The 21,599-nt window shown below is 43.3% G+C and overlaps 1 protein-coding gene across 2 annotated transcripts in view; it reads right to left on the minus strand.

The window, feature by feature from the left end:
* Positions 1-21,599, minus strand: part of CREB5 (cAMP responsive element binding protein 5) — a 392,014-nt gene that overhangs the window by 294,376 nt on the left and 76,039 nt on the right. For both annotated transcript variants that reach the window (XM_058677950.1, XM_004582410.2), the window contains exon 4: positions 9,597-9,718. In XM_058677950.1, coding sequence (XP_058533933.1) covers positions 9,597-9,718 — 122 coding nt within the window. The remainder of the gene's footprint in view (positions 1-9,596; positions 9,719-21,599) is intronic.

Raw genomic sequence — 21,599 nt, forward strand, 5'->3', positions numbered from 1 at the left:
ACAGTTCAAGTCAAAGACCAAAAGTGTCATCCTGCACACTCACATTGAACTTTGTTTTATTGGAAATATGTAAAGAAGATAAGAGTAAAGTACTTGGGAGCCATACAGCAGATTAAACCATTACTGCCTGCAGTGCCAGCTTCCCACGTGAGCACTGCTTCCAGTTCCTACTGCTCTGCGATCCTGCTCCCTGCTAAAGCACCTGGGAAGACAGCAGAAGATGCCCCCCAGTGCTTGGGTCCTTGCATCCAAATGGAGACACTGTGGAATTCCTGGCTCCTGGTTTCAGCCTTGCCCAAACCTGGCTATTGTGATCATTAGAGGAGTGAACCAGTGGATAGAAGATCTCTTTGTCTCTTTCCCTCTCTGTCCCCCCACAGCCCTATCCCCACTCTTTCGTTCTGAGTGGGAACAGAATCACATGTTCTACCAGACTTTAAGCATGTCAAGAAATAAACCAAAAACAAAAATTAAGCAAGGCCAAACAATCTGGCACCTTCTTCTCATTGCTCCTTCAGGTCACGGGGACAACTACCATTTCATGAACTCTCCTAGGTCTTTGGACTTTGGTAGTGGTTGCAAAGAACAAGGAGAAACATTCATGGCTCTGATGTTCACATCAGCAATCGCCCCGCAGGTTCAAGTTGACAGCAAACGTGCTAGAAATATGGACGGGAGGAATGCCCGGAATCCCAGTTCCTGGCCTCAGGCTTATCAGTATGGAAATAACTTAACCACACACAAATGCTAAAGCAAGCTTCCCGGAGAAAATCACTCCCATACCTGCTCCTAACACACTCCATGGTCACCTGGATTTTATGAGACTGTTCCTTGCAACTATTATGTTCTTTTCCCTTCCTCTTTTTACAACATCCGTTTTTTTCACATCTCTCTCTGCGGGACCCAGGTAAGTGATTTTGCTACATATGGCTCACGGACTCTATCATTTCATTCAATTTTCCAAATGGGAAGGCTGTTTTTTCACCAAGAATGGAAGTTTCATCTTTTAGCCATGTTAGTTTCATCCAGCCCTCAAAGCAGGCCTGTTTTCCTGCTTGTCTGCAGGAGTATTAATACAAAAGCCTGGCCCAGGACAGCAGATGCAGGGACCTCGTGCACCCAAGTACACACTGGCCCCTGGGTGCCTGTCTGGCACATGGTAGAGACCCAAATTATCCTCAGCTGGAAAGCGATTGCTTCGGATTACAGCGTCCATCCTGGTGTGTGATCCCATCTGGGCCAGTGCCTGTGATTCCTCACCTGGCCAGCCCATCATAGGACAGGTAAGGAGTGACATACATGAGCAGAGACCTCCCAACCCAGCCTGGAACACACAAATCATCCTGAGGAGACTGCCCCTGTGCTGGGAAGTGCCCATAGCACTGAGCTTTGTAATTGTTTTAGCAAGGCTCATCCCAGCCAGATAATTCAATTGGACTAATTTTCAGCTACAGTAAGGCAGCCTTATGGGAAGATGGGGCAGACCAAACCAGTGGCCCTCCCAGCTTGTCTGCGTTCACTGTTACACCTGCACAGTTACAGGGTTCGGCTGTGACTTTGGGTATTTTGAGTTTTTGGTTTTGGGTGCCTTCTTCCACCATTCTTGGTCCTTTCTGATGGATCGCCTGCACTGGATGCTGACTACAACATCTGACCACGAGACTCCATTTCTGAAGCTCCCATAGCATGCCTTGCCACCCTTGACACTCCAAACCAGCAGCTCCTGGGCCTCCCAACAACATGAGTGGGAGCAGCTTTTCACTTCACCACACATACAGGATGAACCATTTCAATAGATTTTTTTTAAAAATCATAGTATTCATGTTTTTAAATGCACATCAAGAATACACAATGCTAGGCATCTCTTTAAGGTTATAGTAAAGAAGAAGTAGCTTTGTCAGCATTCACAGTGATAACCCAGGAGAAGCTGACCTTCATTAGTGGTGTTTACTTCTAATGGAATCAGGACATCCAGACACGGCTTTAGGCTTTAGCTCCAAGTGCCTTGGTCCTTAACCCTAACACAGGGTCCAATGGCTCTCCCTGTCTCTTCCACTCCTGAAGCTTCAAGTAGAAACAGTGGCATCTTGAGTGAGAGGCCCCAGCACAGGCACAAAATGTGTGTCATCTTCCCAACTCTGTCTCAGCCCCTGAAAGCTTTCAACCAGTCCTCAGCAAGACAGGCAGACAGAGTTCTGTCTTGCCACAACAAATGTCATGAGAACAGATACAAATCAAATCTCTGACAAATAATTTAAATGCTAAATTCAAAGAACAATAAAAGCTGCCACAGGCTAGTAGATATTCTGAATTACTGCCACATCCAATCCTTCCTCTTAAAAAAAGGGTACTTATTCATTTGAAAGTCAGACTTACAGAAAACAGAAAGACATTTTTCTTTCACCATTGGGATTAAGGCTAAGCTACAAACGGCCAAATAACTCACCTTCAGAAATTCATTCCTGGGCTGTTCTGTGGAGGGTAAAGTGCCTAGATCCAAGTCCTTACTTGGCTCCTGATTCTAGCTTCCTGCTGATGAGCACATCTTGGGAGGCAGCAAGTGATGGCTCATGTAGTGGGATCCCTGCTACCCATATGGGAAACCCAGATGATGTGCCAGGTTCCTGGCGTTGGCCTGGCCCAGCCCTGGCTTATGGGGCCATTTGGGCAAGTGATCCAGCAGATGGAAGACATCCCTTTTTTCTTCCCTCATTCCATCTTTCCTATTCTCCCTCCCTCCCTCCTTCCCTCCTTTCCATCCCTGCCAAGTAAACCACAACTAAATAAAGCACGTGTTAAGGAGAAATTAAGTCTTCAGCTTTTTAAAAATGAAATGAGGCTGTAAGGACTCATCTGTTAAGGTCCACATGATCCAGATCTACAAACTCTCCCACGGAGATGACGAACAAATCAATACTTGGTACCCATCTCAGTTTCCTCCAAACCATGCACTTCTCTCATCACCCTCATCAAACAGCTGATGCTGTGGCACAGTAGATTAAGCCACTGCCTGTGGTGCCAGTTTCCCCTACATGCACTAGGCTTCATCTGCTCTGCTTCTGATCCAGTTTCCCTGCTAATTGTACCTGGGAAAGCAACAGAAGATGGCCCACATGTTTGGGCTTTTGCCACCCTCCTGGGGTTGGGCAGCATGGGGTTCTGCTTTCCTGGTTTCAGCCTGGAGCACACACCTGGCCATTGTGGCCATTTGGGGAGTGAACCAGTGGACAGAAGTACTCTCTGTTGGGCTCTGTCTCTTGTTCTAACTCTGCCTTCCCAATCAATAATACTGTTCAAAAACTTCTTATATAATGTTAAGGGTTCACGTTTGACAAGTCAAAAAGCCATACATTTTATTGCTTTGGGGCATACCCTGATGTCTTATTAAAAAAAAAAAAAAGAAGAAGAAAGAAAAAAAAGCAACCACACACACAAGCCAACACAAGAAAAACCCTGGGAGCTTTGTCAATCACAATTCCATTTTAAAACTGAGGCAGAATCTAACTACAATCATCTCTTAACACACTCACATATGTGGAAGTGGATACTAACTTCTCGTAAACCCTGTTACGATGGTACTCGTTATTCCTACATCCAGTGACCTATGCCACATGAAATCGCTTGCTGTTTATCCACAGCTTTAGTCATTCCCCTGAGTGGGATGCAAAGATCAGGCCAAGTTCTCTTCCAGAGTCAAATTCCACCCAAGACAAGAGCATAATTTTAACCTATAAAGAAAATAGTTGAAAGTGATTTACATTTGTAGTGCGCTGAGGTGGGAGGACAGAAAGAATCCTTCTAAGGCAAGCCCTAGGCTTCCCAGTCACTGGGGGTGGGGGAAAGAAATTTTCATCTTCTACATCCATCGTCCATGGGTGTTTCCTTTCCGTCATGCTGATCAAAAAATGGAAAAGATCAAAAACAGTCTCATCTACTCGGATTAAGCAAACACGAAGACCTTTTGGAAACCTGGATAAAACCAAGTCTCAATTTCAGAGTGTCCTTTTTCTCCAGACTTTTGGAGGAAGGGGGGATTAATTTACACAAACAGCTTAGAAGCTACACTGGTGACATGCAGCTGCTGTAGGTTTTTGCAGCTCGGTGGCAGATCTCCACTCAGGACTTCCGGCACCTTCCACCCCCAAGGGCCAGGCTATGCTAGGCAGGCCAATGGTGTTTTGCTCCATACCCTTTCCCCCACCCCCCTAAGCATGTGGTGGCGTTGGACAACATGATGTCCAGGTACAGAATTCACTTCAATTGAACACCCTTCTCTTGTGAGTCATGGCACACGTGGCCAGGCCCTGCGTGGTGACTCATGCTGAGACGGGAGCCAAGATCTTAAGCTTGCAGCTTGTCCCTTGTGCCTGTGTGTTCAAAGGCCCACACCCTCTGGGGATACGCTGCACTTTTCATCCTTTGGGTAGAAATTCTTGAGCATGGAAATGCCCTAATTTGCTATTGCTGCATCAGCATAATCAGTCAGATGCGGGTCCTGGGAGAAAACCAGAGCCTCGCACTGGCTCAGAGCTTTTCATCTCCCAGGCTTGAAGTAAGCCGGGCTGTAACAGTATCTTTCTCTGGACAAGACAAAAGAGCTCATTTCTAGTCCCTGCAATTGCCCTGCCTTCCTTTATATATATATATTATACACACACACACACACACACACACACTCATTCTTAAGATACAGCGATCTTCCAATTCCTAGATGGGCCTTACTAAGTCCTTTTCTTCTTTTAAAAGGTCATTAAACACAGGAGGGCAATGCACCTTTTTCTTTCCTTCCCATCATCATCTTGTTTCTCTTTCCTCTCACACAGCAAGCACATGTACTCAGCAAGCAATGGTCCAGTCAGCATTTCTGATATGGCTGAGGCTTCCTGCCAGAGGTGCCTCCTCAATCTCTGTGCTCCTATCTGCATCATCACTGGCCACGGAAGAGGGACAGGCATTTTGTCTTGGAACATTCCAGAAGGTGCTACCCAGCTCCATGCTCAGATCTCACTCCATCTCTGGGCACTCCCAGCCCAAGTGATTCCAATTTGGTGTCATGCCCCTAATCCCCCTCTCTACATGACCACTCCTGCCTCTGCGTCTCCTCCTGCATGGCAGACCTTTACAAGCATCTGCTGACCCAGCAGCTCTGCTTGCCAGGACTAAAGACAGACACCCCCCCCCCCAAACACACAACGTTTCCATCCAACCTGCTTCTCTCACAGGCAACCCCATCCTTCTTCCAGTTGCACAGGCCAAACTCCAAGCTCACCCCTGAACCCACTCTTCTTCTTACTCCCTAAGTGCACCCACCATCTATGGGCTCTTTCTCCAGCACAATTTCACCATCTCACCACCCTCTCTATCTCTCCCTTGGACCACTGAACTGCCATCTTGAGCCCAGCTCCTTTCTGTGCTCTTATAACAGGTTTTACTGCCCTCCAGCCATTTACTTTCAACTCAGCAGCGGCAGTGAGCTTTGTCAAACAGAAGTCAGATCCTCTCACTCTTTCAGCTCAGAACTGTCCTACAACTCCCCACTCCACTCAAAGTTAAAACTCTTGCAATAGTCTCTTAGGTCACTCTGATGCCCTCCTCTCACTCCCAGCTTCCCAGCCTCAACAACGCTCCTTCCTCTGGTCCAACCAACTTCTGTGATTTTTCCGACACAGAGAGCAATGTCCAGCCTCACATCTTTGCAGATATGTCCTCTGACCTTGGCAAAGCTCCAAGTATGCACCTGGCTTTGACCTTCTATGCTCATGAGTGTGCTGTGAAACCTACATGCCGGTGATATTCTGACCAGTGAAACTCTGCCTCTCTATAGCACTTACCATGTGACACATTACATGCTTTTCCTGTTGTTTATTGTCTACTAGAAGCAAACCACCTAAAAGCAGAGGTTTTTGTATTTTTGCCATTGTTAACCACAAATGCCTGGCAGGGGTGGGCACTCTCAAATGGTTCTTGGATGGAAACTGATGAACAAAAGCGTCTCACGTGCTTCAGGATGCAGACGAGCCTGAGTTCTGAGATTTATGATACTGCTAGTAAGTTACATGGCTTTCCAAGAGAAAGAAAAAAAAATCTTTTATTAAAACATCATGAGGCAGAGCTGGCATTTAGCCTAGCAGCTGCAATGCAGAATAAAATGCCCACATGCCACACTGAAGTCCCTGGGTTGCAGTCCTGGTTCTGGATTCTGGCTCCAGCTACCTCCTGAATACACAACCAGAGCAGTGATGGTTCAAGTGGATGGGCTCCTGCCAGCCACATGGAGACCTCGATTGAATACCTCGTCCCTGGCTTCTCCTGGCCCAGCCTCAGCTTTTTCAGGCATCTGAGTGAACCTGAAGATGATAGAGGTATCTATCTCCCCCTGCATTTTTGAAATAACATTTTTTTTTTAATTAAGAGGCTACCGGCTTAAATTGACACAGAAATTAAGGCAGTTACAGAAACTGTGGTCTGTTTCAAATAATGGTGACAAAGATCCTGGAGTCTTTTGGAGTGGTCAAGACCTGCTTTTTCTTTTTTTAAAATTCTGGGCACCCTGGGAAGCTTGAGAAAGGGGGTTGGGATTAGAGATCAAGTCTGTAAAAAAATCTCCCAGGGTTGTCACAAGAACTAAACAAGGACCAATGCTCTGGGTCTGATTGAAGCTAGAAATTTAGAGGCTTTTCAACATTTTCTTATGAAAAATACTTAGTTTAGAATCTTTTTTTTTAAACAATGGCCTAGCTAAGTTAACACTAGGACAGAAACTTGATGAACACTTATCTTACAGCAAAAGTAACCAGAAAAGTACTCACTGATGGTTCAAGGACATCAAATGCAAAACAAAAGGAAAATTGGAAACGACAATACTCGGGAATCTGAATGTATTTCTGGAATAAGGAATGAGTGCATCTACTTTTAAGCAGGTTAAGAGAAAAAAATGAGGTAGGGCCCAGAGGTGGCAGTGTGCCAGGAGTGGTGGCAGCTACCAAAACATGGTCAAAGAAACAGGGAGAAGAACATTGTCATGTTGGAAGTATTATTCCATTCCATGCCCTGGGTCTTGCAGAGACACCCTAAGGCAGAAGTCATCAACACAGCTCATGCTACTGTGCGGCAGGCCTCAAGAAGATGCTCTCAGCTATGGCCATGGTCACCCAAGGCAAGACTTGGTTCTGCCAATTTGAACATGGCAAAGGGAAAGTAACAGGATCCAACTTCCAGAGCGTGTGGATGAGAGTGAAGCAACAGACGGGGCTTCCAGAGAGGCCAGCCCCAAACCACAAGCAGACAGGTTCCAGGATCCCCCACCCACAGCTCCATCATGAAGTCATCCTAGGATGACCGCTATGAGCAACACTGCCAAAGAGAGAAATTGCCCAATTCCACTGAGGCAATGGTCATCCTCTTTTGCTATATTGCTTGCCTCATTATTGCAATTGCTTAAAATTTCATGATTTATATGCTTTCTCAACCCATAGGGAATTTAAAGAAACTCACCCAACATGTAAAGCATGAAACACCTTTTACGTTAAAAATCAGGAGCAAAGGAAATACAAATTAGAACTGCAAGTCTCCTCTAAGGAACTGGCACAACATGCTCCGCCCAGTATTCTAGAAAGTTCTGAGTTGACAGTGAACTTGGCCATGTGCTAACTGAGCAATCAGAGCAGTGAGAGAAGCAAAACAAATTGCATGATTTTCATATCCACGAGGAGAAGTATTTCGGTTCCTCAGACAGGGGAAGAAAATCATTTCCTGGAATTCAGAGCTGCAAGAACTTCCTCACTCTGGGCGTCTTGTAGGAAGCCGTACACAGTGACTGCTACAGAGAACATCCACAGCCACACCCTTAGCCTGCGCTGCAGGAAACTGCTCTTGGTCAGACGTCTTTAGGGAAACCAAGGGTGTACACTCAAAAACCGTTCCATCAGAAGACCATGCTTGCAGGGCAGTTTATTCAAAGAGGCCAACATTGACCACTCTAACAAATTCATGAAGCCGGGTTTCCAAGCACTCCGACACCTGCCTGCTTACCCGGAGAACTAAAGTGGTTACCCACCCAGAGGACACTCATTGCCAGGAATGTCCCTCTTCACCATCACTGCTTTCATAGGTTCTGATAAAAAAAAAAAAAGGTCTACTTCTACTGAATGAAATAGAGAATGGATGTCTTCCATTTTTATTAATTTAATCTTTTAAAGTACCCAGAACCTTCTTACTTGCTTGCCAAGTAATAGTTTCTATGTAAGGAAAAGGGCACTCCATAGCAATTGGCAGGGGAGTTAGGAGATACTCAAGTGTAAATGACGTAACAAAAACATGTAAACAGATTTGATTAAGTTTTACATTTTTTCTAAAACAGTTCAGACAGAACACAAGTACCAGACTATGAAGATGTGAGAATGTTACATGAAAAGCATATTAGAGAGATTATTGTGATTGCACAGAGGATGTGAAGGCTCTGAAACACTTGGAGAAATACCAGGACCTTAAAAATTTGGGGCAGGAGTTGTGGCACGGTAGATGAAGCCACTGCCTATAATGCCAGATTCCCATATTGGAGCGTTATCCATGTGGGGAGAACAAGATGCTACTTCAGGCTCCTGATGTCAGCCTGGTCCAGCCCCAGCAGTTGCAGCTTTTTGAGGGGGGAATCAGGAAATGAAAGCACTTACATTCTCACTTGTCCCCTCCCTCCCTCCCTCTCCCCACCTTCCAACCTATAAAATAAAAATCATATCTTTAAACAAAATTTCTGAGTGTAGCTTCCAAACTTGTTTTTGCCCCACTGTTCTTCCCTTTCTGCATACATTCACATGTCAAGTTTCTGCTTGTGGATTGTGTCTGATTTGCTTAGTTCAGTGGGAGCATTCAACAATGCTAACAGCAACAGAAAACCACCCTCCAAAGCTTGTCACATTGACTTCCCATCTTGTCTCCTCTATCTTGAAAAGGTGTTGACAGTTCCTGCCCAACATTCAGATAAAAACCGAAGATACTCTAGAGGGTGCCAGAAAGTCAATTTGTTATAGTTTTAAGCACAATGGATCCACTCAAGCAGTTAACCTAGCTGTTTCCACAACAACAGATGCCCAATAATGGGGCCAGGAAGGAATTCTGAAAGTGGTGGAGTGTGACTGGAAGATCGAAGACCCTAATCACAGGACACAGTGGCAACCTTGTCCCAGAACGCAATGAAGTTCCCTGTCCCATTGTAGATTAGTCACCTCTTCGCTTATCATTTAAGTCTTGTCTTCTGCATTTAGCAGTCACATAAGACTTTTTATTAAATACACAGCAAAGTAAGATGATTTTTTGGGAACAGAAAAAGCATATTAGTTTAGCTTGTTCAGGTTTAACTATTAGCTGAGGGGGGCTTACATTTCCCATCTCAGATTGTTTCTCCCAGAATTTCGCTAGCATTGCATTCTAATCCAATTCATCAATATTTGGTAACAGACGCACACTAGCAGAAAGGTAAAACATTGTTTCGAGCCCACATCCACGCATCAATCTGCAGTGCCACCTAGTTGTCACATGGAAGTTTCTAGCAGGTGTTAGAAAGGTACCTGGCAAAGCGTCCACCCAAATCAACCTACCCGCTTGCTGCTCTCCTCCTCCTGTGCCTTCCTAAACTCGTGGTCCAGAGAGCAGTCCAGCTCATTGAAGAGGCCCACCTCCTCACAGTTCTTCAGGAATCTCGTTGGAGTTGGAGTCTGATCTGAAAGCAGAAACCGAGTGATTGTCCATGGGCCTTTTCCCCAAAAACCATGGCACATAGAAGCGAGACATGCTCATCCACCTCCTCCCCCTCCCCCGTAATGAAGAGTCCTACTAGCCATGTATCAATAAAATAAACCACAAACTCCAACCTAGGTGGGGGCTGCAGTTGTGGGGCAGCCACTTCAGCCTGCGACACCAGCATTCCAGTTCACATGCTGGCTGTTCGGCTTATGATCCAACACCCATGCTCTGAGCTCCAAGCAGTAGCACCTCTGCCAGTGGCATGGGAATCGCACATGCAGTTCCGGCTTCTGGCTCAGTTCTGGCTGGTCCAGCCATTTGGAGAGTAGACAGGTTCATAGAGAATCTGTCTCTCCGTTTCTCCATCTCCATCTCTCTTCATCTCTCTCCCTCCCTCCCTCCCTCCCTCCCTCCCTCCCTCCCTCCCTCCTTTCAAACCAGTAAGCACATTTTTAAAAGAACACATGGATAGAGGGTACAATATGTGAGGGCTTCCCAATCTCCTTCTGGACACTTCTCAGAGCTCTTGCCCTTGACTGGTCTGGCTAGAATCCATATCATTTGAAAACACAATGCAACAAGTGGAATCACCTTTTTTTCTTTTTTCTTTTTTTTTTTAACGACTACAAAGAAAATCATTGAACTAAAGTCAGGGCAAAATTCTTCTGACTGAATGTGAAGCTCAACTGCTGGGGGTTGGAAAGAAAAAGACTTTGTAAATTTTATATCAAACTAAAACAAACAAGCCTGTTAACTCCTTTTTGTTAATGGAAAAAGGAAACTTCACAGTTTTCTCATTCTAGAATCAAAGGCAGAGGCTGACAGGTTCCAAGTCAAACACACTCAGCTCCCATCTTTTCAAAACATCATTATTACATTTATTTTTCCTTGCTAGGACCAAAAGCATGCCAAGAGAATGTTCTCCGAAGGGAAGGGACTAGCTCTCATCTTTCTGACTTCTAGAAAGCAGATTACTTAGAAAACCAGAGAAGTTGGTGCCACTGTTGGTGGTTTACTGTTTAGGTGCCTTTGGGCGTTCACAAAAAATCTTCATCTACTTTCCCCAGAGTCCAGACCTTATGAGAACCTGGAGAGGGAGAAGCATGACTTAGTAGGCAGGGCAGTTATCTTTGATGAAAGTACACCCGAGTGGACTTGAGTAACACTGCACAAACCACCTTTTCTCAGAAGCACAATTGAGGGGTTGGCTTCATGACACAGTGGGTGGTACTGCAGCCTGTAATATTGACCTCCCATGATCAGGTTTAAGTTCCAGCTGCTCTGCTACCCTTGGAGCTCCCTGCTCATGGTCTGAGCAAGCAGCAGTGAATGGCCCAAGTCCTGGGTTCCTGCCACCCATGTGGGAAACCTGGAAGGAGTTTCAGAGCTCCAGATTCCTGGCACCAACCTGATCATTGTGGCCATTGGGAGTGAATCAGCAGATAAGTCTGTCTCTCTCCCCCTGCCCCTCTGTCTCCCAAATAAAACACATCTTTTTTTTTTTATTATTTAACTTCATTAATTACATTGTATTATGTGACACAGTTACATAGATACTTGGGTTCTCCCACCCCTCCCCAAACCCTCCCACCATGGTGGATTCCTCCACCTTGTTGCATAACCACAGCTCAAGTTCAGTTGAGATTCCCCCATTGTAAGCATACACCAAACATAGAGTCCAGCATCTTATTGTCCAGTCAAGTTCAACGTCTTCTTAGGTATACCCTCTCTGGTCTGAAGACAGAGCTAGCGGAGTATTATCCCAGTCAATTGAAAGCTCCATCATACCATCAGCAAAAATTTACATCATTATGGAATTAATTGACATAGTAATGAGTAACCAACATGTTGAAAGTCAATGCGAGTTCCCAGCCACCTTCTGTGACCACCTCACCTATATTCAATTTAGTTTATACACAACATATAACATTCAAAACATAACATGTTATACATAACATCATATCATCTTAAATTAAGGCAAACATGTGGTATTTAACCTTTTGTGATTGGCTCATTTCCCTTAGCATTATGGTTTCCAGTTTGGCCCATTTGGCCACAAAGAACTGCATTTTGTTTTTTTTAATAGCTGAGTAGTATTCCATGGAGTAGATGAACCATAGCTTTCTTATCCAATCCTCTGTTGATGGGCATTTTGGTTGCTTCCATGTTTTTGCAATTACTGATTGTGCTGCTATGAGCATAGGAGTGCATGTTGGTTTCTCATAAAACAATTGTTCTGGATATATTCCTAGGAGTGCTATTGCTGGATCATACGGTATGTTGAATTTGAGTTGTTTGAATATTCTCCATACTGATTTCCATAGAGGCTAGCCCTTCCGAACTCATTCTATGAAGCCAACATTACCTTAATCCCAAAACCAGACAGAGAACTAACAGAGAAGGAAAACTACAGACCTATCTCTTTGATGAACATTGACGCTAAGATTCTCAACAAAATCCTAGCCAACAGAATTCAAAAACACATCAGACAGATCGTTCATCCAGATCAAGTAGGATTCATCCCTGGAATGCAGGGATGGTTCAACATTCGCAAATCCATAAATGTGATACACTACATCCAAAAACTGAAAAACAAGAATCACATGATAGTATCAATAGATGCAGAAAAAGCTTTCGACAAAATCCAACACCACTTCCTACTAAAAACCCTAACCAAGGTAGGCATAGATGGAAAAATCCACAACATAATTAAAGCCATATATGAAAAACCCAACGCCAGCATCATACTGAATGGAGAAAAGCTGGAACCCTTCCCACTGAGATCTGGAACAAGACAGGGATGTCCACTTTCTCCACTACCATTCAACATAGTCCTAGAGATACTCGCTGAGGCCATAAGACAAGAAAAAGAAATCAGAGGAATCCAAATGGGAAACGAAGAAGTCAAACTCTCACTATATGCAGATGATATGATTCTTTATGTAGAAGAGCCAAGAGACTCAATACAGAGACTGCTAGAACTTGTACGAGAGTTTGGTAGAGTGGCAGGGTACAAAACACATCTTTTAAAGAAATTTTAAAAAATGGCTAGTTACCTCCATTCAGTCAGTACCTTTTGACTTCCTCTAGGCAAGGAACATTAACTACTACAATGGTTATCTTGGATTCCAGGGCAGCATTATTCCACCTGCACTGTTCTCCCTTCTTAGCCAGGTCTCCAAGACACTGAGCTCTTTGCAGCTGAAAGCCCATCACAGATGAAAACAAATGAGGCATTATGGGTAAGAGGTACATGAATGCTTGTGGCCTTTAAATATGGTTTTATGAGCATAGTGACTAAAGTGCACTATGTATGTGTCCAATGAATGTGAACAGCTGTTGCATGCTTATAGAAGAAAAAAATAAATGCTTATGCAAGATGGTCTTACAAATATTTTTACCTTCTTTGTCTAGAATCTAGGTCTCACTATGAAATAAGTAGATACAATTTTAGAAATGGAGACACAGGTTCCATTCTCTGGATACAGTTTACACACTTTTCATCCACTAAGTCCTCTCAGATTCAGACACCATTGTTTCTCAAACTAACCCAGGCCCAGAAGGTTCCAATGTGTATGTAAAGGACAATTTTAGCCACCAAAGAAATCCAGGTTTCAAAATTGTACGATTTCCTCCCTAAGCTACATATCTTTATCTTTCAAATAATTTCTTAAAATCCCATCATCTTATAAATTCTGAAACCACCACCATGTTGGGTTAGCTTCAAAAATCACGGTTGATAACACAAATAAATAAGTGACTGTTTAAAGACTATCCACATGGGAATCTCATCAATTGGAAGCAAGACACTGTATTAGATAAGAGGTAAGGGTTACACATACACACAAAGGAGATTTTTCTGAATGCAAGTTGTATAAATACAATCCTGAAAATGGAAATGAAAAGCAGTGTGTCTTTTGGTGTGCATCATCCAGTTGCTGAAAAATTTACTTCATCCTGGGCATCGTGCTAAGTGTTTTGCCTATAATATTTCACTCATTTTCATGCCAAATGAGGGAAAAAATTGGTCTCCTTGGGGCAGAAATTTGGCTATGCCATGTGGAGACTCAGCTCAAAATCCCTGTTCTTATTGGCATGCCCCATCCCAGTTACAGTGTGCACTGGGAAGTAAACCAGCATTAGAGAGGAACTTCTGCCCACCCTCATCTCTTCCCCTGCATGTATCTGCATTTCAAATAATGTAAAATAAATTGTAAAATGAGTCTTTTACTTATGAGGAAATGGAGATTTATCCCAGGTTTACTATCAGAAGCAGCCACATAATTTTATTGGCAATTGATTACCCCAGCAGTCCTTAATTCTTTGGAAGGATCTCAGTGTTACTTATATCCTCCATAAGATAGAGTTGTATCACAATCCTGCAGGCTCTCTGTCAGCTTACAGAAACAGTTTTGTGACTTAGAAAACATACAACAGAACTGAAACATCAGACCACTCATCATCAATAGGAATTTCGCTTGCTAGGTTTCAAATTTTTTTTCTATTTCTCCACCCTTCTTTGCCAAGGATTTGGGGTAGAGAGAGCAGTCATCCAACTCATTCCCAAGATACCTCTGAACTCAGAGCTGAGGTCATGAGATGGTCCATGAAGTTGAATTCAGGCTGCAGGAGAGGGTACTAAGCCCTAAGCCACAGTGAGCAATGCTTCCCACCAGCTCTAAAGCAAAATAATTCTCGGATACCAGCATGCACCCACACCCTTGGTTAAGGAGGTTGAAGTGGAATGGGGATGCTGCTGGAGTGGTCTGTGATCAAGGTTCTGGTCACAACAGGAAAACAAAAGCTAAGGGACAAGAGGAGCCATGAGCAGTGAAGACGGTGTTTTTCTCCCATCCATACAGAATGGCCAAAGGCCCAGGCCAAGTCCCACCGTCTGCACTGCCTGCTATAGCTCAGGGATAGCCAAGCAGATACCTATGTCCACATTTTGAAGAAAGACACACTGTTCCTAGTTGTTAGCTCGTTTTCTTCTTGTGAATGAGCTATTCTTTCCCATTACAACAGGAACCAGAAAGCACAGCTTAACTTATGCTTTAACATTTATTAGAATCAATACAGGCTCTCCTGTTGTCTTTGATCTCACATGGTATCGGTTCCAAGTAAGCCAGGAAATGTGCAAGTGTTCAAAAAGGGGGATAGCTAAATCTATCAGCCACTTAAAATAAGAGGCACATGTTTCTAAGCCACATGAATGCCCTGTCTGACCGTGATTCCTTCTGAAATGAGACTAAGCAGGGCAATATCCCCATGGCCACCAATTCAAACTCATGCAAACCGTACTTTATGTAGCATCAAGAGCATATCCAGTCAACTACTACAGCAGCAGTTTCTGTATCCTCACTAATCATGGCTGATGCTCTGTCAGTGGGCAGGATCGAAGGTGCATTCACACGGTTGTAACAAATAGGTGGCATTTAGGGCATGTAGAAAGTGGTTTTGATAAGAATTCAGAGCACAGATGATTGTGTCTGATCTTCTGCTCGCCTTGCATGAAGTGACTGCAACCATCTCCTTCTGAATAAGAGAAAGGGAAGGCCTCAAGTTCAACTGAAAGCTCTTGACCGAGCTTTACTTGAAAGTGTTCTGAGGTTATTACTCTCATGGACGCAATATGGTGCTGCATTAACAGCTGCATGGCACCACCTGCCAGTCTGTGAATGTTCCAAGGGCCTCAGACACTTGGGGCAAATACAGGTGGGAGACCTTAGCCACTTCTGTTAATGTCTCACATGTCTTCCCAGATTACTTCAAATGGACCAACAAGACAGGGATCAAAGAGACAAGAATGAAATCTATTGCTTGCTGCCAGAGGACATTTTACTCTGCAAAACATGCCAGGCACAGAAAGAAAACATTGCACATTCCAACTCACATGTAGACCATTAGTAAGTTGACCTCATGTAAGTAGAAAGTAGAACAGCAATCACCACAGGCTGAGAAGTAGAGGCACATGTCAGAGAGGATGGAAAAAAGATGGGTAACATGTCTCCAATCCAGGTACAAGGGCACAACTATTGGAGTCGTTACCTGCAACTTTCCCAAGATCTGCATTAGAAGCAAAGGAACATGTAGAATTGAGCCAGGCATTCTGATATGATGAGGCGGGTGTTCCAAGCAGAGTCTAGGAAGAATGACTTCTGAAGTTCTATAGCACAGTAGGGTAGCTATGGTAGACAACAACTACATTTTTAAAAGTAACTGCTAGAAAGCATATTAAATGTTCTCAATGTAAAGAAATCAAATAATTCAGGTGATGGACCAATCAATTACTCTGATCTATTACACATTGCATACTTGCACGGCAATTACACTGTACCTCCTATAACAATCGATTAAAATTTTAAGAAGCTAATAAAAATTGGTACCAAGAGAGATTGAAATATCCATGTGCAAACTTTGTCATATTTCAGAATGGTAAATCCTTGCTGGATCAGTTAGCTGAAAGGGAGAGCTCCCCTTCTGAGAGCCACGGTTGCCCTGTTGGGACCTTGCTTATGTACCTGCCTGGAAGAGAATCACAAATTTGACCATATGATTTAAGAACTCACCCATTAGCTCCATGACAGGAAACTAGCTAGGCAGGCAACAGGAATCTAGCTAGGCAGGCAACAAATGCATGGCTATAACTGAATTTTTAAAAATCAACCTTCAGGGCCCGGCGGCATGGCCTAGTGGCTAAAAGTCCTCGCCTTGAAAGCCCCGGGATCCCATATGGAAGCCGGTTCTAATCCTGGCAGCTCCACTTCCCATCCAGCTCCCTGCTTGTGGCCTGGGAAACCAGTCGCGGACGACCCAAAGCTTTGGGACCCTGCACCCGCGTGGGAGACCCGGAAGAGGTTCCTGGTTCCCGGCATCGGATCGGTGCGTACCGGCCCGTTGCGGCTCACTTGGGGAGTGAAACATCGGATGGAAGATCTTCCTCTCTGTCTCTCCTCCTCTCTGTATATCCAGGTTTCTAATAATAATAAAATCTTAAAAAAAAATCAACCTTCATAGTTTCCCATGAGTTTATGATCTGCCTGGCATCAAAAGCCCAGCACGTGTGACAAGGACGACACAAAACTAAGTGACAAACCCAAAGCTAAACTCTGAAACCTGGTTCTTCAACGTATTTAGTGTGCTGTTTAATAACAAGTCATCTTCCTCATTCAGCTTCAGAGCTGTGTTTGAGTTGTATGTTTCATTTTCCTCCATGATAACATAGGCAAGGCAACAACTCATCATTTAAAAAAAAAATAGAAGGGTGAAAGGGAATCCATCATATTGCAGAGAGAAATGTTCACTTCCTAAACAAAATGTCATTTTTCTATTGGCCTGATAGTCTCAGCTATAAAATCTTTAGAAGACTATATCAAGTAATTTTACATCAATTCTATGTCATATTAACTGCCAGTGGCCACTGTTACTGGCAGAACCTCACTAGTTCTGACAAGTTGTATTAGAGGCTAGTTTGAATTATGTTCATTCTAATTATAGGCTAGTGTTTATAAGATTTACTTATTTGAAAGACAGAGTAACAAAGACAGGGGGAGAGAGGGAAAGAGGTAGACCAATCTTCCAAATGCTGGTTCACTTCCCAAATGGCCACAACAACCCAGGTTGAGCCAGGCTGAAGACAGGAACCCAAAATTCCATCCACCTGGGCCTCCCATGCAGGGGACGCTTGGATGATCATGTATTGTTTTCTCAGGAATATGAGCAGGGAATTGGATCAAAAGCAGAGCAACTAGGCCTCAAACTGGCCATTGAAAATGGGATACTAACACTGCACATGGCACCTTAGTCCTCTGTGCCACAACCCCAGCCCCTATAGGGTATTATTAAAAGCAATGCAGAAGGGAGAATCAAGATGGCGGAAAAGGGTAAGGACACGTTTAAACAGACGGAAAAACATTTAATCAGGATGAAGCAGAGAGGACACATTCCAGGAAATAGGAGAGGACAGAACAACAGCAGAGGGGTACCTGGAAACTGACACAGGAAAACAATGGACACAATGGTGTGGTGTTGCAGTGAATGACACTCCAGTGGCATTCAGCTAACGGCAATCTGAACTCCACCAGCAACAAGGTGGGAAGGGACTTTCACTGAGAGCTTGGGAGGTGAACCCAGACAAAGAACTGTTTGTCCTGCTGGTCTGTTTGATTTTAACAGGAGCAGAGACAGAGCAGATCCCAGACGGGCAGTGTGAGAACAGGATTGATTTCACAGCCCACTCAGCCCCCTAGAGCCGAAATGGGCACCATTTTGCTTAATGGGGGAAAGGCAAGGGAAAGGACTAAGTATACGCTGAGCTGGGAGTGAGCTCATTTCTGACTCAGTGAACTGCATCAACGTGGCATTCCACAGGTTCCACCCAAGACAGGTCTGGGGAGCCCTCGGACCTGACAGCCAGCAGATCAAGAACTCTAGTAGTGGTATGTCAGGTGCCATTTTGTACACTGTGGCAAAAGCTTTAGGACTACAGGGAACAACAATGAACTGCACATGTGCTGAGTTTGCGAGAACTCACTGAGTTCCATGGATTGCACTGGTCCCACAGGTAAGTAATACCAACTGTGGCATCGTACCGGTCAAAATAGGTCTGTGTGGCACCCAGACCTAATGGCCAACAGGTTCTGACAAGATCAGCGCCACCAACAACCTAGCTATATAGGGCACCTGGTGTCTCCCTAACCCTGGGACCTGCTCCAACCAGAAGTGGGAAAAAGATTGTACAGACTGCGGTGCAGCCTAGGCATGGTATCACAGGAGGTGGAGATTGGTGAGCCAGGAGTTGGGGCTACAGATTTCTTTGTGGAAATCTAACATAAGAACCCAGACCTGGAACTTGCTGGAAGGAGTAGCATAATTGGCTGTAGGCAAAGAGTTGTGTACCAACTGCAATAAGTAAAATCAAACTGTAGACCTGTGGGTGACATGGCTTAGAAACCTGCCCCAAGGAGAAAACTATGCTAACCAGAAGTACAATGACCAAGAGCAAAAAAAAAGAGACAAAGGCATAATGAATATTAGTGAAAACTCCCCTGCGAAGGAGCAAAACCCTATGCCAACCTCAGAGTTAACTGAGGAAGACATAGAGAAAATGGGGGACACAGAATTCAGAAAACTCATTTTAAAGCTTCTGATCAACAATGAGAAGCACATACAAGAGTTCAAAGAATTTAAGGAATATTTTACACAAGCAATAGCAGCAATAAAGCAAATCAAGGCTGATATATCGGAAATTAAGAACACAGTAGAGCAAATTAAAAGTACAGTGGAGCATCTCCAAAATAGAATGAAGCAAGCAGAAGAAAGAATCTCAGAATTGGAAGGTATTTTCTGTCATCAGGAGGAAGCAAACAAAGATGGAAGCAGAGCTGGATGAGGCCAAAAAAATGTATTCAAGAATTGAAAGACACTATTAAGAGGCCAAAAATAAGAGTGATGGAGTCTCAGAAAGTGCAGAAAGAGAAACTGGCTTTAAAAATGTATTTAATGAAATAAGAGAAAATTTCCCTAATCTAGAGAAAGAATTGGGAAACAAGATCCAGGAGGGGCACAGAACTCCCAACAGGCTTGACCAAAAGCGATCTTCACCAAGACACATCATCAAGCTCTCTTCAATAGAACATAAAGAAAAGATCCTTAAATGTGCACGTCAAAAAAAATCAATTGACACATAAAGGAATGCCAATCAAGCTCACAGGAGATCTCTCACAGGAAACTTTACAGGCAAGAAGAGAATGGAGTGACATATTCCAGATTCTAAAAGAAAAAAATTGTCGGCCTAGGATAACATATCCAGCAATGCTTTTTGTCTTGAAAAATGAAATAAAATTCTTCCACAGTAAAGCAAAGTTAAAAGAATTTGCCTCTTCCAAACCTGCCCTATAAATGATACTTCAAGATGCTCTCTTGACAGAGAAGAGGAATAGCACCAAACAAAACTGAAGGCAAATGTGAAGAACATCCCAGTAAAATGACAACAGAAGACTAAACCATGGGTTTTGATTTGTGTTAGTTTCATCTCTTCAAAACACTGATTAAATCATTCAATGACTCGTAGATCATACAGTAGCATGATTTTCTCCAAGAAGGTTCTTGATTTTCGTTTCTTCAGTTACACGTTAGTCATTTAGTAGCATGTTATTTAACTTCATAGTGTTAATTTATTTTTTCTTCCTGATTTTGTTTTGTGGCTTTTCATTTAAGAGGATGTACAGTAGCTGTGTAATGGAGACTGTCCTATCTAGTAACATGTTATTTAACTTCGTGGCATTGCAAATTTCTATTTTTCTTTCTATTGTCCATTTTGTATTATGACTTTTCATTTGAGGGGATGTACAGTAGCTGTGAAATTGAGACTAACATATCCAGATGTGAGGATACAATGTAGTATTCTACTTCCAGACAAAGATGGACTTAAATGAAACTGTTTACTATATCTTGATAATAGGATGCTGTACTCTCTGCCTTTGTCCATGCCCGCAATGATGGACATATGACTGTGTATGAAGAACTAAACTAATGATATAGAGGAAGTAGGTGGGGGGGATTGGGACTGGGATAAGGGAAATACCAGGAGCCTATGGTACTGTATCATAAAATAATAATAAGAATAAGAATAAAATGTAAAATGTGAAAAAAAAAGAAAAAGCAATGCATTTTTTAAAAAACTACTTGCTTGGCTCATATTCAGCCAACACAGTATGTCTTAATGGAATTCCTCAAAATGCTGCTGAAATCAAGAGAAAAGCACTGGGTTTTAGGATATTTATGTTAGTGAGAGATAAGGTCACTCAGAAAAAAACATTCTGAGTTTGTATATGAATTTTAATGAAGTTCTAATTAGTAGAGTTTTATGGCATAGAATTTCATAGCATAGAATCCTTCATAAGAGCAGTCATCCATTATAACTCAGAATTCCTTGATATTTGAGATGGGCTGCTTCTTGGCAATGAACAAGCCTTTTGTTGAGTGTGAATGCACAATAGGAACAACAGAATTCTCTCAGTAACACTAACAATGCTCTTGCCCTGCATCCATCCCAAGCCACTGTGCTGTCATGGAACAAACCAAGGCAAGTCTGCTTTGCTAGGAGAGGCTGGCTGGACCATTCAGGTCAGTGACCAAGTGCAACATGCTCTCCTACTCTGGAATCCTAGCAAACTGATGGGCTAGATGCAGATGTAGATTTAGATTTAAGTCTAGAAAGTGCTCACATTCAACCCTAGACTAGCCAAGTGTCCCTATAGCAGGCAAGCCACAGGAAGTAAAGTTTGCATTTGCCTTAAAGGAACCACACTGGGGAAAGATGAATACTACCTTGAGATCATGTCTCTGCTGGCCTGGTGAACCAAGGTTCCAGAGCGATTTTACTGTCAAACATGGCCCTTAAGAGCAGAAGCTAAAGCTTAATTGCCCGACTCTCTAGTTTTATCAAAACTGGTTTATAGGTAAAATAGTTTCTTAAAGAACAGAACAGAATAAGGCTTCCAAAGAGCCCAGCTAATTATTCAAAATTGTTGTGCTGGACCAGCTAGAAACATGGATAAGAAATCAGCAACTCCTATAAATACCTATAGCCACTCACATTGGGTGTCACAAATGGCCCACAGTCTAACTTGAAAATGTAACTTTTTATTCCTTACAGAGCTAATGCATTAACATATTCCTCTTCCAAAAAAGCTTAACTTTGCAACTATGGAAGATATAAGTCAAAAGTAAAATTTAAAAGAAGTTCCTAGGTTTATACTCAAATATAAATTTAAAACTACGAAGTTTTCTTGGTATGTGAGGCTTACCTAATCTGGGTATGTAGTGACAAAAGTTCTGGATATGCAACTTGGATA

This window comes from Ochotona princeps, chromosome 20 (genome assembly GCF_030435755.1).
Source record: "Ochotona princeps isolate mOchPri1 chromosome 20, mOchPri1.hap1, whole genome shotgun sequence".
NCBI lineage: Eukaryota > Metazoa > Chordata > Mammalia > Lagomorpha > Ochotonidae > Ochotona > Ochotona princeps.